This window comes from Miscanthus floridulus, chromosome 11 (genome assembly GCF_019320115.1).
Source record: "Miscanthus floridulus cultivar M001 chromosome 11, ASM1932011v1, whole genome shotgun sequence".
Classification (NCBI taxonomy): Eukaryota; Viridiplantae; Streptophyta; class Magnoliopsida; order Poales; family Poaceae; genus Miscanthus; species Miscanthus floridulus.
Genome location: NC_089590.1, coordinates 54,426,494 through 54,449,074, shown reverse-complemented (window position 1 = coordinate 54,449,074; position 22,581 = coordinate 54,426,494). Strand labels below are relative to the sequence as shown.

At 46.3% G+C, this 22,581-nt stretch overlaps 1 protein-coding gene across 1 annotated transcript; it reads left to right on the top strand.

The window, feature by feature from the left end:
• Positions 1-2,323: 2,323 nt before the first annotated feature.
• On the top strand, positions 2,324-3,184 carry LOC136494070 (uncharacterized). The gene has a single exon (XM_066490210.1). It carries the CDS (start codon positions 2,646-2,648, stop codon positions 2,976-2,978), a length of 333 nt encoding a protein of 110 aa, XP_066346307.1. The 5' UTR covers positions 2,324-2,645; the 3' UTR covers positions 2,979-3,184.
• The last annotated feature ends 19,397 nt before the right edge of the window (positions 3,185-22,581 follow it).

Below are 22,581 nucleotides of genomic sequence, written 5' to 3'. Positions count from 1 at the left end.
TTACCTTTTTCTTGACTTGACATGATCATTCTTCGTACTTGTGTAATACTTTTTTCTTTTTATAGCGAGCCAATACCAAAGTCTGTTCTATTCACGAACAAAAGTTTATTGGAGTACCACCAAAGTCCAATCTATTCACGCGAAAAAAATTGAAGTACTGCTAACCATTAACCTTAAAAGCAAGGAAACATTATTATAAATAAAAATATCACGTGACAAATAAACATTCATTCAATCATGCATAGTATAATGAAATTATATACTATATTATACTACAACGAGTACATTAACTTAGTAGCTGCTCCATTGTTCTAGGACACTATCTCCAACAACATCACCCAAACACACAAGACTCATTTTACATTTGGTTAGCGTTACAGCCAAATGGTTCAATACCCATATTTTGTCTTCTCCTAACAACAGGACCCACAAGAGAACCCTTTCTGAAAATGAGTCTCCAGGAGAGAGGATACTCATATTTGGATTGTGCCTCTGCTGCAACACAAAATAGGTCTCGCATATAGGTACTTTGTTGGAGACTGATACAGTACTATCCAAGACTCATTTTGGGTTTTGGTGTCCATATGGGTCATCGGTTGGAGACGGTCTTACCATATGCAAATGCATAAGACAAATATAAATAGCAAACGACATGTAAGATAAAGCATTTATTGAATAGAAGACAATACCTTTTTATGGTGTTAGGATCTCTTTGTAGATAATATTTTCCGTGTATGTACTATTAATCATTGTGTTTTTTTCTCCTTCTTATCATCGGCTGGGATGACGTGGTACAAACGACCATGAGACAACAATGGTCTAGGTAAATACACAGTAGCATTAGGTATAGTGTGCCCCTTTGCATTGTTGACCGTCATGATAAAATTGAGACCAACAGGAAACCTCTCTTGAACCGGATTGAAAACACCTCGTCATCAAAGAGGCATAATGGTATATGTGGTAGTAAATTTCGCTTCCGTAGCATGACTCCACCGTAAATTCTGCATTGATGATATTTCGTCAAAACCCTCGAACCACCAGGTCTTATCCATTGCAAAGTTTGTCGCAGGATTGATGTTCCTAAACAATATGATGAACAGTCTGATCGGGCACAAATTTTAAGCGTTGTCATGCGGGGAGAAAGCCTATTGAGAGTCAGGAACTCAAATGTGTAAGTAGTTGTGCAGGGTCATCCACCGCACAGTCAAAGTCATAGTACACTATTTTGATGTGCTGGAGTTAAAAATTAGTTGGTTTAGTTAAGCTAAAAAGTTAGCCCATTTATTTGCCCTCTGTTTGAATGAGCTCAGAGTTAAAAATTGGTTGACTGACAATTAGGCCTATGTTCTTAAGTTTGACTAAATTTATACAAATATTAGCAATATTTGTATCTCCAAATAAGTTTATTATGAAAATAGATTCAACAATCCCATCTAATGATACTATAATTATGTACCATAAATATTAATATTTTTTTGTATATATTTGATAAATGTTAAAAACGTTTGACTCTAAACATGTTCATCGGAAGGAGCATGTATGATGTATCTAACACATGCTCTAAATTCATCGCGCATTTTCGAGAGATGGGACACATGCTATGTGTTTGTGTTGCCATCCACCTTCTTAGCCACAGTTCGTGCTAGCATTGACCTCCAAATCTCCAATCAACCCAAGTGCTGCCTAGCAGTAGCAGCCACCTGATGTCAAGAGCTCGCAGCCACAATCCACCAGCGTCCACAAGTTCAGAATCCACTTTCCAAAAGAGCATGATCATGCGGCCCGTGAACCCCCAACCAAATCCTCTTCTCTCCGAGGGAGAACCACCAGATCGCATCCAGGACCGCAGTGGCAGCAGCAATGCACTGGTTTCGTTGCTACTCCGTAGTTGCGACGCCGTGCCAATATGCAAAAGGCACATGCCTTTCTACGGGCTTATTCCTAGCTTTTACCGTAAGTTGCAGCTGGGAGGCAGTACCTAGTGTGAACTTGCCGACTTGTTCAGTGCATTAGCACTCTGACAAGTTTTGCACCAGTGACAAGATTAAGGACGCCCCGATACACTCGTGCCAACTGCGAAGCCAAACCCGTTGCTTTGTAGGAGTACATAGCTGCACATGCAGCGCAATTACAGAAGAAACAGTCTGATTTTTTTTTTTAAGAAAAGATCGCCTGACCGAGATGAGCTAGATAACCAGGCGTGCAGTTGTTTTCGGCTGTGATGACCAACCCTCCACTAACCTTTTCAGCGTTCGCGAGTGCCTGTCCCTCCCCACTTCCCCACCAGTCCACCACCAGCCAGGCCTGGTGCCTCTCACCTTTGTGAGAAAAAAAGGACTCTGTCCAAGTCCGTTTAACCTTGTTGCAAGTTGCATGCATTAGCTTAGAAGCGAGGCCAATCTCGTGTATATAAACGAGACATGGCTTTGATCGGGCTCTGCAAGAAGCTAGCTGCTGCTGACTCACAAGATGACAAGAGAAGAGTACGTAGTTGTTCCTGCCATATTTGAGCAGTTGAGCTGGAGCCGCCTGGAGGAGGGCGCGTGACCTCGGAGCAGAGAAGAAAGAAGTCAGCTAGCGGCACCAAGGAGTGAGAGGTTGGCGTCTCTTCTTTGGCAGTACTTCAGTTCTCTTGTGGCCTGGCTATGTGTGTCGGCGTGCTGTCGCTGGCGCGGCAAGGCCTGTGGCGCCGGCCGAGGCGGCGGACGACGGCGCGGGTGGTGGACGAGAGCGCGCTCGGCGAAGTTCCGGACGCCGGCGACGTGGCGGCGCGAGCTGCGCCCGCGCACGCGCCCGGCGCCCAGCTGGCCAGGGCGGTCCTGGCGATGGCGCGGGGCGCCGTCCGTCTGGACGACGAGGGCGGCCGCGGCGCGGAGGAGGCGTGGGCGGCGGCGAGCGGGTGGCGCCCGGCGCGCGCGGCCGACGAGGTCGGACACCTCATGGTGCGCGAGAGCCTGCGCTACGTCATCTACGCGTGACGCGCGCTTTTTTGCTTGCCGGGCACGCGCTGACGTGTGCATGTGTATGTGCAGGAGCAGACGTACGCGCCATTGCTCGTGCCGTGATTAACCGTATCTTGCAGCAGTAGTTACATACTCCTATACCTAATGTATACATAGACTGTCGTCGCCGTCAAGTTATTCTGCTCTGTGCATGATTACTGATTAGTTCTTTCGTGGTTGGATGCGCGTGCGTGACACGATATATAACAAGTTAATAACCGAACCGACCAAACCGGTCCTTGGTTCGTCAGCTCGGATTAATCAAGTCCCCCTTCTCCCCGGGCCGGCGAACGTCGGCAATGGGAACCGCAAACCTGAGCACCGTACCCGAGCGTCGAGCGAGCGAGCATGCGCAGGGCCGTATGCCCGTATCGTTCGTGTTCGTGCGGCTGACTTTGCACGAGGATTGCACTGCCCGTAGTGGAATGCGGAGCTGATGGCGAAGAGGTGGCCAAGAATCTCGCTCGTCGGCGCCTCCACGGCAAGACCGGTGGCCCGTGGGCCGTGGCTCGTGACTCGTGTACAAATGCCGGCAGTGAGAAGGGCGTGATTGGTTCACTTCGCTGGAGAGCCTGCGTCGCATCCACCAGCCAGGCTAGATTGGGACAGGTCAAGTGCATTCAGGTGCTAGTTTTTTTTTGGTTTACTGCATGTATGTGACTAGGCTAGGTAGGGAGTTTGTTTGGTCAGCTGGACTACAAACCATGATCCAAACACACATGCGCACGCAAGCTGCTGTCTCGGGCCAGCCAGGCTGAGTAGAAACGGACCTCAGCTGCGTTCCTCGGCAGCCAGGCTCCGGGCGTCCTTTTGCATGCGCGCAACCAGGCCGAGCTCGAGTTCCAGGAAACCAAACAAGCTGTTCGCGTACGAGGGCATGCAAGGCTGGCTGCATCCGGAACACCACAAACACGGCCTAAGACGGTCTCCAAAAAAAAATCTATATAAACACACAAACCTAAAATAAGTAGCAAAAGATTTAAAATCAGCATCCAACAGAGTATCTATAGGGGAGACCTATTTTGGGTTGTCTAAGAGGCATAATCCAAATATGGACATCCTCTCTCTTGAAAAACCATTTATAGAAAGGATTCTCTTTTGAGTCTTGTTGTTAGAAGAATATACCTGAATATATATTAAACCTTTTATCTGTAGCGCTACCCAAAGAACGAATATGTTTTGTATTTTGGACGTCGTTGTTGAGATAGCCGCTGGACCTTTTACAGAAACCGAAACGATGACGGGGCTCACACAAGTATGAAGTGTCAGTTTTCTTCGCCGCTAACTATCGGGTCCGGCCGGTTGGAACACAGTGCCGATCATCTTTTTGTTTCTGCGGCGTGGAGTAGTTTCCAATTAATAATTTAATATTAATTTGCTTAATAATGTTTGATCCGAACCGGACACTAGTGTACTCCTCGGTTCTTAATTATAGGTACGTTTTGAATTTTGTAGATATTGTTTTTTTTTTGCTATGCACCTATCCTTTTAAAAATCACTAATGCTCTGGTGATGACGTCTGTCCGGGCGTGTCCGTTCGAACGCCCCATTTTTTGGGCTACGCAGTGATCGGGCCCAATCAGCAACAGATCTGCTCCATCTACACTCTCTCCTCCATCTCTACACTGTGACAGCCGATAGAAATCTCCAACTCCCCACTCGCTTCGCCTTGTCGTGGCTCACCGCGTCATTTGTCCACCCCAAGCCACGGCGCCCCCGCTCCGCGTTGCGCCGCGCGCCACTCCGCCTCGCTGCACACCATCCTTCGATGCGTCGTGCCCCGTCCCCTGTCGCTGTGCGCCGTGCTCCGTCCGCCGCCGCGTCGAGGTGTTGCCAACATCGCGTGTTCCCTGGTTGATGGAGGAGCTTCGTATGACGCCGCCCCGTTGGCGAGTTGCCTGCACCGCTGCCGCACCGACGAGCTCTTTGCGTCGCCGCCGAACCTCCGCGCCTGGCATCGAGCTCCGCAACGACTGAGCCTCTATTCCTCCAAGCTGCAACGTGACACTGCGCTGAAAGCGCATGTCGCAAGAGTATGTTTCAAGTGTTTCAAATATTTCATCTGTATGTTGCATGAAAGGATCAAGGTACCCAAGAGGGGGGTGAATTTGGGCTAATTCTAAATTTTCTTGCAATAATCAAATCCTACGGTTAGCTCAATTAACCCCTTGTGCCTAGAAAAGTATTTCTATTAATCTAACGCACAACGGACTTGTAATATATGTTTCAAACTTACTCTAGCATGATAATTCTATGAATGTAAAGACAAGTATTGAATTGCTCAAAGTAAATGCTCAAGGTAAATAGAGAGAGAGGAATGCGGCGATGTTTTGCCGAGGTATCGGAGAGTCACCACTCCCCACTAGTCCTCGTTGGAGCACCCGCGCAAGGGTGTAGCTCCCCCTTGATCCGCGCAAGGATCAAGTGCTCTCTACGGATTGATTCTTCGACACTACGTCGCGGCGAATCACCTAAAGCCGCTCACAACTTGAGTTGGGTCACCCACAAGCTCCGTCGGGTGATCACCAAGCTCCCAATCACCACCAAGCCGTCTAGGTGATGGCGATCACTAAGAATAACAAGCACGAACTCTCACTTGACCACGCGAAGCCTAATGAGAAGATGGATGCACACTTTGCTACTCTTGATTCACTAATGAGGCTACTCTCTTGGATTCTCAAATCTCAATCACCTCACTAGGACCTTGCTCTTCTTGGCACTCACAAACGTGTTTCTCAGCTGTTGGAATGAGCAAAAGTAACTCCACACATGAGTGGAGCTTCTATTTATAAGGTAGCCTAAAAAACAAACCGTTATGAGCTTCTGCGGGGTGACTGAATGCTCCGATCATGTTGACCGGACGCTCCGGTCAGTTCAACCCGCAAACCAGTGAATATGTGTTGACCGGACGCGTCCGGTCGCATTAAACCCTTACTGGAACCTTACTGTACTCGACCGGACGCTGAACCCCCAGGGTCCGGTCAGTACTGACCGGACGCGTCCGGTCACAAATTCCCTTCTCTGGAACCTTACTGGAGTCGACCGGACGCTGCCTCTCAGCGTCCGGTCACTTGACCTCTCTAGCGTCCGGTCGCACCGAACGTAGTCACTTGATTAAATGAACTGATCGGACCCTACGGCCAGCATCCGATCGCACCGGAGCCAGCGTCCGGTCAGCATTTGACCCTCCATTCACTTCCAACTCTCGATCATATGTGAATGAAGTTTGCTCCAAAGGATCTTAGGTATTCGTAGGAGCTACCTAGAGCTAGTTTTAACAAGTGTGCACCACACCTAACTCACTAGACTCACCTAGGTCAAGCTACCCGTCTATACCCCCTTAATAGTACGACCAAAGGAAAAACAAAGTCCTAAACTACTCTAAGTGTCTCTCCAACTCCAATCGACACTTAGAACTAGTCATCCTTAACCTTGTCGTCTATCCTTTGAAAACCGAAATGATTTCCATCGTAGGGGCATGACCACCTCGATTGCCCAATCGATCTCCATTACCATGACCTAACTTAATTGCCTCTGCAAAACACACGTTAGTTATAGTAATCTTGTATTGTCATTAATCACCGAAATCCAACTAGGGGCCTAGATGCTTTCAATCTCCCCATTTTTTATGACTGATGACAATACCACCTCGAGTATATGAAAGAGTGAGGTTTTTGATGGGCTAGGTTCATATAAGCTTTTGTCGATAAGAACAAAAGAGTTAGGCAAGCTTATATGATCCAAGCCAACACAATGTACTCAAATGATATGAATTAAGTAAGAGTACAAGTAACAAAGCTCATTTGCATCGGAGTATAAACGCGGAAGCAAAGGCAAATGAGCATCACACAAGTGATATGACATATAAATAATGCAAAGTAGAGAGCACATATGTCATATATCACAATCACATAGATATCACTATCACATAGATATAATAATATGCATGAAAGTAACACACGAATGCATAAGTAATAGTGTATCACACAAATAAAAACCCCAAATGTATATAATAAGCTAATAATAAATAACTAGCTCCCCCTAAATGTCGCTCCCCCTGAGTCTACATACTCGAACCCTCTCCTCCTTTGGCGTCAAACAACAAAACCTAAGGGTCGATCGGTGGGGCTGTAGCGGACGAGCCGGGCGCTGAAGTATGTGGAGCAAGATGAAACTGGGCGCCATCATCATCTGACCCTGAGCTCTGCACTGACTGACCCTCTGTGGCTGGAAGCGTCTCTGAAGCAGGCTAGGTCTGAGCTAGGGCAGGTGCTGTCTGTGATGCTGCTAGTACGTCTATCGTAGGATCTGAAGAGGTGACAGACGAAGGGAGCCTCTGAGTAGTCATGACGATAGGGGCTGCTGTAGAAGGACCAGCGGTATGCATATGAGGCGGTGTAGGCATGCCGATCAACTCGCTGAAGGATGCTCTAAGACTCCTGGAGACTAACGTGTCAGGCACAAAAAGCGAGAAAGACTGATTCGATGAGAAGCCCGTATGATATGGTGTGAACTGTGTGGGCTACCACTAGTGAGGACAACCACTAGGACACCTAAACTGTAGATGAAGCAAATGGAGCTGGAGGCTGTCCCTAACTCTGAAGCCCACTGGGCTGTACAGCTAGAGTCATCGTAGTGGTGGCAGGCTGAGCAAGCTGGGGCAAAAGCTATGGTTGTGGGGCCCCAAGAGCTGTTACTACATGCTGCATAAATCCCATGAGCTGCTGCTGCATAAGTATCTGCTGCTGATGCATCTACTGCTGCTACTGCTGAAGGAGCTGCTGCTGCCGTTGGAACTCGTCCTGACGAGCCTGAAACTATGCAAAGTTGGCAGGTGTCTCCTGAGCTTGTTGTGCCTAATCCTGCTGCATCCGCTCAAGAATGGCAATCAATGCGGGATCCATCTGCGGTGCAGGTGGAGCTAAGCTAGAACTGCTGGCCTCTGCATCATGTCTGCGTGGAGGCATCTGAGGAATCAGCTGATAGTCATCATCCGAACTGTCACTAGACTCGATCATCTCCTGCTGTGCCTCAAGCTGCTCCTCCTCAGTAGCGGCTATGCCTCTGATGATCTCGTCCTGCTGAGCTGCTGACTTTGGAACATCTGGACGATGACTAGGCTGAGCGGGTGCCTGAGGTGTGCTGTGCCTGATCCTCTATGCCATGTTATAAGCTGGAAACTCTGTGGTGGCACCTCTATACTCGGCAACCATCTCTGGGGTCCTAACCTGCATAGACTAGAGCATCAGGAATGTAATCCAATGTGCATATGGAAGCTGTCTACGACCCTTGAAGCCCTTAGTTATAGTATCCTCCATCTCTGATAGAAGGAGGTCCCAAATGTCGAACATAGTCTGCTGCATCAGGGCATTGAGGAGCCAGAGCTATAAGCGAGTTAGACCCTCTCTGTATCCCAACCTGGAAAGTAGTGTCCTCCTGATGATAGCCTCTAGCACACGAGCTATAGGAGTAAGGTCACTGGGGTTCCTCCTCGACCCCTCACCAAAGGGCTCCTTGAAGCAATGTCGCACAAGATCTGTAGGGGGCACCAACCCTCCATGAGAACGCCTGGGAGGCTCCTGTTGTCCATAACATACCTCATGCAATCTGATAGGCTGATCCTATAGCCTTAGTATCTCCCAGGCCCTAAAACTCATCACCCTGTAGTCTCTGCCGTTGAATGCAAAGTGTATGAAGTTGTGATATGGATCAACGTAGAGCGAAGCATAAAACTGCTGAACCCAAGATGGTACATATACTCTTGTCCAACCAATCAGATCTATCAGCCCCGGCAAATACGACAAGTAGGGGCGGATATGCTCTCCGGCTACTGCCACAATAGACTCTATACTACATACCTGCTGAGATCTAAACACTGCCCTATTATTGAGATAAGCATTATAGAAATCCTCCTGAAGTGGTGTATAGAAACCCTCTACTGCTCTCTCATCCCTCCTCGGAGGGAACCACACGTCAAACTCAATAAACCTCAGCTGGCGAACCTATCTGGCTATGGTGGCCCTCAAGTCAAGATGTACCACTGGAGGTGGACCCTGTGGTCTGGGCGATAGGTGTGAACCCCTGCACTATGTAGCTAGCCTCGATGGAACTATAGCACTGGTACGACCAGAGCGGCGTAGCTGGGGTGCCTGCTCGGTCTCCTCGGCCTGCTGGCCCTCCTAAGTCTCCTGAGCTGGCTGAGGCTCTACTGGTGGGGACTATTGTTGTGGCTCCTGCTGGGACTCTCCCTGACGCTGAGGCTCCTCAATAGCCAGACGACGTCCTACCATCATGACAGTCCTAGATGGACTACCATGAAGTCGCTTAATCTCCCTAAGTCTGCCCTATGCGTCTGGTGCCAGATGATCTACTATGACAACTCCACTGTGGGCACCTCTTCTCTCGGCACGCTCTGCGGCCTCAGTGACTGCAGCTGCTCTTGCTGTCTCTGCGTCAGGGTACTTGCACTTCTTAGATGTAACCTACTTCGTCACCTTGCCTTTCGGTCCTGCAGGCTGGCGAGGCGGGGGCCTCCGATCGTCATCTCCTGGACCACCACCTACGTTCTTGGTGCGAGCCATCTGATCTGACAAGAAGATGAACTACCGCTGACAAAGATCAACTGTCAAACTAACACTCCCGAGGCTTGGCCTCGATCCGTACTCGTGAGCTTGGCTCCGAGTTGTCTAACAACTGCTACAAGAACCTCAACGGCACCGACTCGCTACACGATGGAGTAGATGGATATACAAATAAATACAATATATCTAATAGATGTGAAAACCCTAGGAAGCAAGCAATTTAGGTATGAAATTGAGACGACGGGCTTTCTACCTAACGAACCGGCGATCCGAGAGAAGAAGAGACGTGTCACACGGGGGAAACCTCAAAACTAGCTGGGGTTAGGGTTGCGAAGCACTTCGATGAATTCGGCAGCCCTGGATGATCTAGGTCAATGCATTGAAATTTGAATGGATCAAAATCAAGCAAGGATGATGCTATGGCCTTATCGGCGAGAAGGCAGGGCTAGGGCACGGGAACTGTGGCTGCGGTGGCGCTTGAAGGCTGACTGCTGGCACGGCAGATCAGCGTGGTGGAGCTGGTCGCTGGCTAGCGGCGTCAGGCGAACGGGCTCGGCTACGGTAGTGCTTGGTTGTAGGAGGTGCGTGGCAGTAGAGGATGGCGTGGCGAGGTGCTAGGTGTGGGGAGGCGCTGTAGTGCGGACGGTGGCGAGCGCGGGCGGCTAGAGACGGCGGCGGCGTTGACACGGAAGCGGCTGCGGTGAGCTGGCAGCGGCTCGGGCTAGGGCTAGGTCACGACGAGATGCGGGGCAAAGGCTATGGTAGATGCGATTAAATAGGTCTCCCAACTCGACAAGAAAGGAAACAGAAAAGGAGTCCTGAAGCCGCACAAGATCCATTGACTGGACGCTCCGATGGTAGCGACCGGACGCTGCCACCTAGCGTCCGGTCGATTCTAGAGAGGTCCAGTTCCTCTGAAATCACGATCGGACGCGTCCGATGGTCCATGACCGGACGCAGGTAGGGTCCGGTCAGCTCAGCCTGATTCTCCTTCAAACGACCGGACGCTGGATCCCTTCCTGATCGGACGCATAAACGCAGCGTCCGGTCACTCCTTCAGCAGCAGTTCACATCCTATGAACTGATCAGACGCTGGACAGCAGCATTGAAGGGTCGAGATGGCGACTAGAGGGGGGTGAATAGTCTTTTCTAAAACTTAATCGCGTCGGCTAACCGATACAAATGCGGAATTAAAACTATCGGTCTAGCCAAGACTATACCCCACTATATATGTTCACTAGCACCTTTCAAAGATAACAATTATGCAACAAAGGTGCCGGGCTAGCTAGAGCTCTCTTAGTCAATTCTAGGAGCAAGGTCACACAAACCTATGCCACTAGTACTTTAAGCAATGAGGGAGCTCCTACACATGCTAGTAAGCAAAAGCACAAAGCTAGCTAAGCTCACTAGCAATGCTCAATAACAAGGCAACCAATGCCTAATTAGAGAGTGCAAATACTTAGCTACACAAACTAAGCAATGTGACTAACAAGGTTACATAAACCAAATTAGCCACACACGGAAGCTACTTCTATGCTACACAAGCAAGAAGGTAATTAGTAAGCTACACAAGCTATCTAATTACAAGAGCAACTGCACAAGCTTAATATGTATAAAAGTAATTGCAAGCTTGTGTAATAGGGATGCAAACCAACGGGAAGAACAAGGTTGACATGATGATTTTTCTCCCGAGGTTCACGTGTTTGCCAACACGCTAGTCCCCGTTGTGTCGACCGCTCACTTGGTGGTTCGGCGGCTAATTAGCATCACCCGCTAAGCCCGCACATTGAGCGCCGCAAGAACCTACCCCTTGAGTGAGGGTAGCTCAATGACACGCTTTACTAAAGTTGCTCTTCGCGACTCCCGTGGGGCGAGCACAAGTGCCCCTCACAAGCACTTCTCCGAAGCACCGCACAAGCTTCTTGTGCGCTTCGACGGAGACCACCACCAAGCCGTCTAGGAGGTGGCAACCTCCAAGAGTAATAAGCACCATCGGCTTGCAACTCGATCACCTAGTGCCACTCGATACAACATCATGATGCAATCACACTAGAATCACTCACTCATACAATCAAATGATCACTATCAAGTATGTGTGAGATGGAGGGCTCCTAAGCACTCTTAAGCATGGACACAAAGTCCCCCAAGGTGCTCCCCGCCAGCCATGGCCGAAGGCCACTTCTATTTATAGCCCCAAGGGCTAAACTAGCCGTTACCCCTTCACTGGGCAACGGTCGAGCCGACCGGACGCTCCGATCGTGTTGACCGGACGCTGGACCTCAGCATCCGGTCACCCGCAGACGGCCACGTGTCCCGGTTCCAACGGTCACTAGACTTGATCGGACGCAGCAGCTTCAATTGACCAGATGCTAAACCCCCAGTGCCCGGTCATTTCCAGTAAGGTACTGACCTCGACCGGACGTGTCCGGTCACACTTGATCGAACGCAGCCAGCATCCGGTCACACTCCAGCTTCTGTGTCATTATACGTCAGCCTGACCGGATGCAGCCTGCCAACGTCCGGTGCATTCAGATCCAACGTCCGGTCAGTTGACCGACGCCAGCATCTTTGCGATCAACTTGTTTTCACTTCTAACTTCTTCACCCTTGCTCTAATGTGCTAACCACAAGAACTTGCATTCGGCGCAATAGAAAATAGGCATTCCATTTTCCCGAAAGCGCCACCTCCTTTGTAAATGTGCCAACACCACCTCCTTTGTAAATGTGCCAACACCACCAAGTATACACCACCATGTGTATGTATGTTAGCATTTTCACAATCATTTCCCAAAGGATGTTAGCCACTCAACTTGCCACGCCACTCGATCCTAGCGACGATACAAAGTTAGATCACTCGAGTGGCACTAGATGATCGATATGCAAACAAGTTTGCCCCTCTTGATAGTACAGTCATCTATCCTAAACCTGGTCATAAACTTCTCTACACACCTATGACCGGTGAAATGAAATGCCCTAGGTTATACCTTTGCCTTGCGCATTCCATTCCATCTCCTCCAACATCGATGCAACACATGCACCAACACGATCAACAATGATATGATCTACTTCATATCATCACATGATCATATTGGTTCATCGATCTTGACTTCACTTGCTCTTCACCGTTCCCATCGTCCATCGGTGCCAAGTCTTGTCTTGATCTTCTCCACCTTGATCACATGACTCAATGTCATGTCTCATGTGCAATAAGCTCCTTCATCATCACATGTGTGAGCTTTGCAACATCTCCAAGCCATTTTCACCTCCATGGCATATGTTGCTCACACACATGTACCTGTGGACTAATCACCTGTGTATCTCACATAAACACACTTAGTCCACCTAAGTTGTCACTCAATTACCAAAACCAAATAAGGACCTTTCTAGCGTTCGGTGTAGCGTCCGGTGGTCCTTTTCTAGCAAATCTTCAAAGTTCCTTTGCACTGCCTGTTCCCAATTAAGTCCCAACTTGAATAAGATCCAAATAAACATCAATCGGGACTAATGTGAGTGACCTCTCTCAAACCCTCATATTTTTTAAGATACTTTGCCTTAGGCTATAATTCTTTTTAAGAAAATAGACAATAAGAGGGCAAATGGAACAAAACAACAAAAACAACATCTATGCATATGTAATACTTGTAAGTAAATCTAGTTGCTTGTCAAGTTTGATCCAAGGTTAAGCTTCTTCACATGCTTTTCGGCGGTTATCTTAACCATGTTAGACAAGCCCTATATGCATTGCCAAAAATTAAACATGTTGTATATTATAATGAATGCAAGGGACAACACAAGCTCAATTTTTAGTGAAGTTGCTAAAGTCAAGCACATTGAGCTCATTCCGCAATCTACAAAATGTAGCCTCATCTAACGATTTAGTGAAGATATCTGCTAATTGATCTTTGATTCTTACACCTTCTAGTGATATATCATTTTTAGCAACATGATCTCTTAGAAAGTGATGGCGGATATCTATGTACTTGGTGCGAGAGTGTTGAACCGGATTATTTGCAAGTTTTACCACACTTTCATTGTTGCACAAAAGAGGTACCTTTTCTAGAACTACACCATAGTCTAGCAAAGTTTGTTTCATGTATAAAATTTGTGCACAACAAGCACCCGCGGCAATGTATTCCGCTTCGGCGGTGGACAAAGCCACACTATTTTGTTTCTTGGAGGACCAAGACACAAGTGATCTACCAAGCAAATGACACCCTTCGAATATGCTCTTTCTATCAACTTTGCATCCGGCGTAATTCAAATCGGAATAACCAACTAATTCAAATATAGCTCCTTTGGGATACCAAAGGACAATGCTTGGTATGTGCTTAAGATACCTAAGAATTCTTTTTACGGCAATTAAATGTGTTTTCTTAGGATTAGTTTGAAATCTAGCACATATGTACACACTAAACATGATGTCGGGCCTAGATGCGGTTAAATATAACAAGCTACTAATCATGGAACGGTAGAGAGTTTGATTAACTGGGTTACCTCCCTCATCTAGGTCAAGATGTCCATTGGTAGGTATTGGTGTCTTGATTGGCTTACATTCATCCATCTTGAATCTCTTGAGAAGATCTTTTGCGTATTTCTCTTGAGAGATAAAGATGCCTTCTTTCATTTGCTTGACTTGAAAACCAAGAAAGAATGTAAGCTCACCGATCATTGATATCTCGAACTCCTTCGACATTAATTCACCAAATTCTTTGCATGAGTCTTCATTTGATGATCCAAAGATGATATCATCAATATACACTTGATAAATGAAGATATGCCCATCAAGCTTCTTGGTGAATAATGTGGTGTCGACCTTTCTAATGGTGAAGTCCTTCTCAACGAGGAAGTCCTGAAGGCGCTCATACCAAGCTCTTGGGGCTTGCTTAAGCTTATATAGTGCCTTGGACAACCTATAAACATGATTAGGATATCTAGGGTCTTCAAACCTAAGAGGTTGATCAACATAGACTAGTTTATTAATAAAGCCATTTAAAAATGCACTTTTCATATCTATTTGATATAGTTTCATTTCATGATGTGATGCATATGCAAGTAGGATACGGATGGCTTCTAATCTTGCAATCGGTGCAAAGGTCTCCCCAAAATTTAAACCTTCAATTTAGGAGAACCCCTTTGCAACTAGTCTTGCCTTGTTCCTCACAACAACACCTTGATCATCTTGCTTGTTATGGAACACCCACTTTGTTCCAATGACTCTTGCACCTTTTAGTCACTCTTCAAGAGTCCAAACTTCATTACGAGTGAAGTTGTTCAACTCTTCATGCATGGCATTGATCCAATCTAGATCTTTGAGAGCTTCTTCTACCTTGGTAGGCTTATAGTAAGAGACAAAAGAGTGATAAGCAATAAACGAAGCAAGTTTTTGAGATCGAGTCATTAAACCCTTTGATGAACTCTCTATGATAAGATCTTGTGGATCATCTTGTAGAAGAGGTGTATTTCTTCTATTGACCACTTGAGGAGGAGGTTGTGGAGCATCAACATCTTGTGCTTGTACCACCATTTGCTTATGAGAGATATGAGTATCTTCATTTTCTACTCTTCCATCTTTTTCACCATCTTGTGGCACACTTGATGAAGAAGGTTGATCAATGACTTGTACATCATTTTCATCATCTTTTGGCTTGATGTCTCCCACCGGAATGTTCTTCATAGCATCCCTCAATGGTTCATCACCTACATCATCAAGATTCTCATGTGCTTCTTGGGAGCCATTAGATTCATCAAATTCCACATCATATGTTTCTTCAACCAAGCCGGTGGCATGATTAAATACTCTATATGCTTTGTACTTTGATGAGTAACCAACAAGAAAACTAATATCACAACATTTTTTGGAATTTCCCTAGGTGTTGCTGCTTCTTGTAGATGTAGCATTTGCAACCAAACACCCTAAAGGAGACGTTTGGCTTCTTCCTATTGAGCAACTCATAAGGTGTCTTGCCAAAGAACTTTTGAAGGAATAGGCGGTTGAATGCATAGCATGTGGTGTTGATTGCTTCCACCCATAGAGCTTCGGGGGTGTTGTACTCATCTAGCATTGTCCTTGCAAGAGTGATCAAAGTCTGGTTCTTCCTCTCAACTACACCATTTTGTTGAGGAGTATAAGTTGTAGAGACTTCATGCTTGATCTCAACTTCATCACAATAAGCTTCAATATTTGTGTTGTCAAATTCTTTTCTATTGTCACTTCTTATCTTCTTGAGCTTCACTTCAAATTCATTTTGAGCTCTCTTGGCAAACTTCTTGAAGCAAGATGCAACTTTGAATTTTTCATGAAGAAAGAATACCCATGTATACCTTGAATAGTCATCAACAATCATAAGACAATAGAGATTCTCTCCCAAACTCTTGTATGTTGTTGGTCTAAATAAATCCATGTGTAGGAGTTCTAGCACTCTTATGGTTGACATGAAAGCTTTGGTTGGATGAGTATTTGCAACTTGCTTACCGGCTTGACATACACTACAAAGCTTGTCCTTTTCAAACTTCACATCCTTAAACCCTCTTACCAAATCATTCTTCATAAGCTTCTTGAGTGAGCTCATCCCAACATGAGCAAGTCTTCTATGCCATAGCCACCTAAGTGTTGTTTTGGTGAATAGACAAGTCTTCAAATTTGTATCTTCGGAGGTGAAGTCCACTAGATATAAGTTGTTGTATCTAAATCCATTGAATATCACTTGATTATCATCTACCTTGGACACAACAACCTCCTTCTCGGTGAACAAGCATTGGAAGCTAAGATCATACAATTGTCTAACGGATAGCAAGTTGAAGCTCAATAAAGCAACATAGAGCACATTGGAGATGGAATGATCATTTGATATTGCCACTTTGCCTAATCCTTTAACCTTGCCCTTTGAGTTATCTCCAAATGTTATTTTCTCTTGACCATCTACCTCTTCATCTAGTAAGATAAACATGCGAGGATCACCGGTCATATGTTGAGTGCAACCACTATTAATAACCTAATGACTTCCACCGGTCTTGTAGTTCACCTACACACAAGAGATTCAAGCTTTAGGAATCCAAACTTGTTGAGGGCCCTTCACCTTCTCAACAAGTGACTTAGCCACCCAAATCTTCTTAGGTCTATTCTTGTTAGGGGGTCCTAAGAACATGACTTTCATCTTTCCACTAGAGTCATTTCTAAGCATGTAGTGAGCATTAAAGGCAAAGGGTCTAGCATGCTTGGGCAAGGGTTGTGGCGGTAAAGTTTGGCACTCATGAGCAAAGTGACCTTCTTATCACACTCAAAATATCTCTTTGGCTTTGGCTTTGGCTTTGATTGTTGTTGTTGAACTTGAGCCTTCTTCTTCTCTACACTTGCCATATATCCAATGCCACTTCTATCTATCTTCATGATGGTGTTCATGAGTAGCTCACTTTGGAGGTGCTTGCCTCTAGCAAACTTGCTCAACCCAATCTTGAGATGCTCTTTCTCCAACTTGAGCTTCTTATTTTCTTCCTTTAGAGCATCATCTTTCTTCTCTTCCTTGAGCTTCTTGTTTTCTTCTTTGAGCTTCTCATTCTCAAGGATCAACTCTTTGTCATGATCAAGAGTTTCTAGCACAATGATGTTGTGGCTTTTGATCTCTTCAAGATCTTTCATGAGCTTTTCATTTGTGTTCTTGAGCTTGACATATTCATCATAGTCATTGCACTCAACCACTTGCTTGCCTTTGCCATTAGATCCTTGCTCAATGCTCTCATCAATTAAATCATCACATGAAGTAGCTATATCAATCTTAACAACATGGTTAGTAGCATCATGTGGCTCATTTGGTAAAAATTCTTAAGCAATAACAAGAGTATCATGATTGATCTTAAGAGTAGTGTATTCATCTTTTAGCTTGTTGTGGCTAGTGATGAGCTCATTGTGCACCCACTCAAGTTTATCATGTTTATCTTTAAGCTCTTTCTTAGAAGATTTGAGCTCCTTGAGTTTGGATGATATAGAATCATTTGTTTCTTTGAGCTCAACATTAGCCTTTTCCAATGTATCACATTTAGCTAAGAGTGAATCATTTTTAGCATCAAGCTTTTCATTTTTAGCTCTACTCTTTCTAATGATCTTAGTGTATTTTCTTAGTATTTTGACAAGATCATCATATGAAGGTGAATCATCATCATCGCTATCGCTATCACTATCATCATCACTAGCATGTTCATCATCACTACTATCATCATCATTTGATACCTTGCGTTCACCCTTGGCCATAAGGCATAGGTGTGTAGAGGATGATGGCGATGGTGACGGTGAAGATAGAAGATCAATAGCAATGGCGGCCACCTTCTTATTGTTACTATCATCATCGGATGATCCACTAGATGAATCAAAGTCCGTAAGGCAATCACCAATGATGTAGGCCTTTTCGCTCTTCTTCTTCTTGTAGAAGTCCTTCTTTTTGCCATCTCTCTTCTTGTATGGCTTGTTCTTTTTCTTCTCATCTTCATCTTCATTGCTTGAGTCATCTTTCTTACCCTTGTTCTTGTTCTTGAACTTGTCTTTCTTGGGCTTTGTGCATTGATGAGCTAGATGGCCAAGTTCACCAAAATTGTAGCAATCTATCTCAGAGATTGGCTTTCTTCTTGAGCTAGTGAAGAACTTCTTCTTGCCGTCAAACTTGATGCCACTCTTGTTTAGCTTCTTTAGCATCTTGGTGGCTTTCTTCACCATGAGAGCAAGATTTTCATCTTCATTTTCTTCATCACTTGAGCTCTCATACTCAAGTCTTGCTTTGCCCTTATCTTGGCTAGCTTTGAATGTTATGTCCTTCTTTTTCTTCTTGGTAGAGGATGAGCCATCTTATGGCGTGATGTGCATGTACATCTCATAAGCATTGATCTTTCCTAAGATTTGTGTCGGTGTAGCGGCGGAAAGATCACCTTGATGTAGCACGGTCATAATATGCCTATATTTGTCAATGGGGAGGACACTCAAGATCTTTCTCACAATGTCGGATGGTGACATTTGAGTAAGTCCAAGCCCATTGACTTCCTCTACAAGAATATTTAAACGTGAATACATTTCATTAGCACATTCTTTGGGAAGCATCTCAAAAGAATTTAGCTTTTTGATTACAAGATGATAGCGTTCCTCACGCTCACTCTTGGTTCACTCATGGAGCGTACAAACGTCCGACCATAGTGCATGGGCGTCTTTGTGGTTCCTTACACGGTTGAACACATCTTTGCAAAGGCCTCTAAAGATGGTGTTTCAAGCCTTTGCATTCCATTTTTCATAATTAACTTCATTGCCTTGTAAATTAGTTGCATCTTGAGGTTTTGGGAAGCCTTGTGAGGCGGCTCTAAGAATACCAACGTCTAGAGCTTCTAAGTACGCCTCCATGCGGATTTTCCAATATAGAAAGTCATCTCCCTCAAAGATAGGAGGAGGTCCATTCCCGTGAGACATCTTGCTCTAAGCGATTAAGCTTAAAAACGTGAGCACGAGGCTCTGATACCAATTGAAAGGATCAAGATGCCTAAGAGGGGGGGTGAATTGGGCTAATTCTAAATTTTCTTGCAATAATCAAATCCTACGGTTAGCCCAATTAACCCCTTGTGCCTAGAAAAGTATTTCTATTAATCTAACGCACAACGGACTTGTAACCTATGTTCCAAACTTACTCTAGCATGGCAATTCTATGAATATAAAGACAAGTATTGAATTGCTCAAAGTAAATGCTCAAAGTAAATGCTCAAGATAAATAGAGAGAGAGGAACACGGCGATGTTTTGCCAAGGTATCGGAGAGTCGCCACTCTCCACTAGTTCTCGTTGGAGCACCCACGCAAGGGTGTAGCTCCCCCTTGATCCGCGCAAGGATCAAGTGCTCTCTACGGGTTGATTCTTCGATACTCCGTCGCGGCGAATCACCCAAAGCCGCTCACAACTTGAGTTGGGTCACCCACAAGCTTTGTCGGGTGATCACCAAGCTCCCAATCACCACCAAGCCGTCTAGGTGATGACGATCACCAAGAGTAACAAGCACGAACTCTCACTTGACCACGCAAAGCCTAATGAGAAGATGGATGTACACTTTGCTACTCTTGATTCACTAATAAGGCTACTCTCTTGGATTCTCAAATCTCAATCACCTCACTAGGACCTTGCTCTTCTTGGCACTCACAAACATGTTTCTCAGCTATTGGAATGAGCAAAAGTAACTCCACACACGAGTGGAGCTTCTATTTATAAGGCAGCCTGAAAAACGAACCGTTATGAGCTTCTGCGGGGTGACCGGACGCTCCGGTCATATTGACCAGACGCTCTGGTCAGTTCAACCTGCAAACCAGTGAATATGTGTTGACCAGACGCGTTTGGTCGCATTAAACCCTTACTGGAACCTTACTGTACTCGACCGGACGCTAAACCCTCAGGGTCCGGTCAGTACTGACCGAACGCGTCCGGTCATAGATTCCCTTCTCTGGAACCTTAATGGAGTCGACCGGACGTTGCCTCTCAGCGTCCGGTCACTTGACCCCTCCAGCGTCCGGTCGCACTGAACACAGTCACTTGATCAAATGAACTGACCGGACCCTGCGGCCAGCGTCCGGTCGCACCGGAGCCAGCGTCCGGTCAGCATTTGACCCTCCATTCACTTCCAACTCTCGATCATATGTGAATGAAGTTTGCTCCAAAGGATCTTAGGCATTCGTAGGAGCTACCTAGAGCTAGTTTTAACAAGTGTGCACCACACCTAACTCACTAGACTCACCTAGGTCAAGCTACCCGTCCATACCCCCCTTAATAGTACGACCAAAGAAAAAACAAAGTCCTAAACTACTCTAAGTGTCTCTCCAACTCCAATCGACACTTAGAACTAGTCATCCTTAACCTTGTCGTCCATCCTTTGAAAACCGAAACGATTTCCATCGTAGGGGCATGACCACCTCGATTGCCCAATCGATCTCCATTACCATGACCTAACTTAATTGTCTCCGCAAAACACACGTTAGTCATAGTAATCTTGTATTATCATTAATCACCGAAATCCAACTAGGGGCCTATATGCTTTCATTGCAAAAGTAGATCAGGCTGTTGCACATGTTGCAATAGCCATACACGTTTGTTGCAAGTGTATGTTTCAAATGTTTCATCTGTTTTTTAGACTATGTTGCAAATGTGTTTATTTGGATGTTATATATGTTTCACACATATGTTGCACGTGTTTTATCTGGATGTTGCATATGTTTTGCAATGACTTTTCATGTGTTTTACAAGTGTATTAGACGCATGTTCAAATGTTTTATCTGTCTACAGATGTATTTGACAAATATTTCATGTGAATGTTTCAAAAGTAGATCTAGTGTTGCACATATTGCAATGGCGCCGGTGACTGGCGAATAGCAGCCTGCCGCAAGGCTTCAGTTCCTACCTCGCATGGCGCACCTCGTCCTCTCCTCTCATCTCCCTCCCCTCACTTCCCTTCCCTCCATCTCGCCTCGGCGTTGGCGTTGGGGTGGTGGTCGTCGAGGGTGCTGCATTCGGACGCAGGCGCTGGCGTGGGATGGGATACAGGGTGGGGCCGTGGGGGGCGTGGTATGCGATGCGGCGCAGGTGCGGGAGCAGCGTCCGGACAAGTCCTGCGGCCGGACGTACTTGCACTTGCTCTTCCGTTAAAGAACACCTTGTTAAAAGTTATTGTCAACTCTTTAAGCATCTTATTGACCTTAAATAAAATTCTCCTAAACCCTCTAGCATGTCACATCTTGTCACGCTGATTTATTGCTGATTTTTTTAGAGAAAAACAAGTTCGAGGGAACGTGGCGGTATATGACATGCCAAACCACGCAACATGTGCCTGGTGCGACCAAAAGATTAAATTGTTCCTATGTAGCCCGGCAAAACGATCGTACGTGAGAGAGCCTGAAAATCCTGCGCTAATTGCTGGCTGGTGCAGAGCTGCTGTTTTCGGTTGTGACCATCCCTCTTCCACTAACCTCAAAGCCTTTTCAGCTTTAGCGAGTGCTCGTCCCTCTCCCATCAGCACCCCACCATGCCTTTGTGCCTTTCATGTGTGTTTCGTTAGCTTACAAGTGAGATCAATCCGATAACAGCTTTCCCTCCCATATGTTCTCACGAGTCTGTTGACACACAAGTGAACATGACATGTGTTGGCATGCATATGTGTGATCTTCGGCGCAGAGGAGAGAGGGCCAAAAGGAAAATTGATTTCTTGACAGTCCAGCAATGTTGTGTCGCTGATCTGATCTTCCTGGCTTCCTATAATCCTATGTCTATATCGGTTGTCGGACGGCGCAAGGCCTACGGCGGCCACGGGCCGCGTCGGCCGCGGACTGCGCTGTGGTCGACCAGAGCGCGCTCGGCGACGGGACGGACGCGATATCCGGCAACATGGCGCGCGGAAATGCACCGGCGCCTGGCGCCGTGGCCAGAGCGGAGCGCCCCTGTCGGTGTCGTCATGGCGTGTGGCGCCGTCCGCGCTTACGGCGAGGATGCTGGCAGAGCGGAGGTAGCATGGGCGTCAGCGGCGAGCGGCTCGCGCAAACTGACTTTCTGCTTAGTTTCATGAAGCAGAGCATGAAGCGGAAAGGAGTAATTGACATGTTCTTCTGCTGGAGAATTTGGTCCGTGTCCCCTTTTCTGCTCCATGCTCTGTTCGAAACTTAGCAGCTAGCACATGGATCTCCACGCTTGATTTCGCGAGACAGTCAGATCAGTTCTCAGATCATCATACCAACAACAGAGCAACGGCGCCCTACCGCGAGACAGCTGCAGATCAAGCTATCAAGTCAGAGGAACGGCTGCAAACAGCAAGCCTGACGGGTGACGGCCGGAGTACCCACTGGCACTATCCATCCTTCCCGGCGCTTCGAAGGGATTACAAGCGGGCCATGGCTCATGGCACTGGCAGGTTAATGGCCAAGTTGCTGACCTTTTGTGAGGAAAAGAAGATGACGGAGATCACACAAGTAAAAAAAAGAGGATAAGATTTTACCCTCAAAAG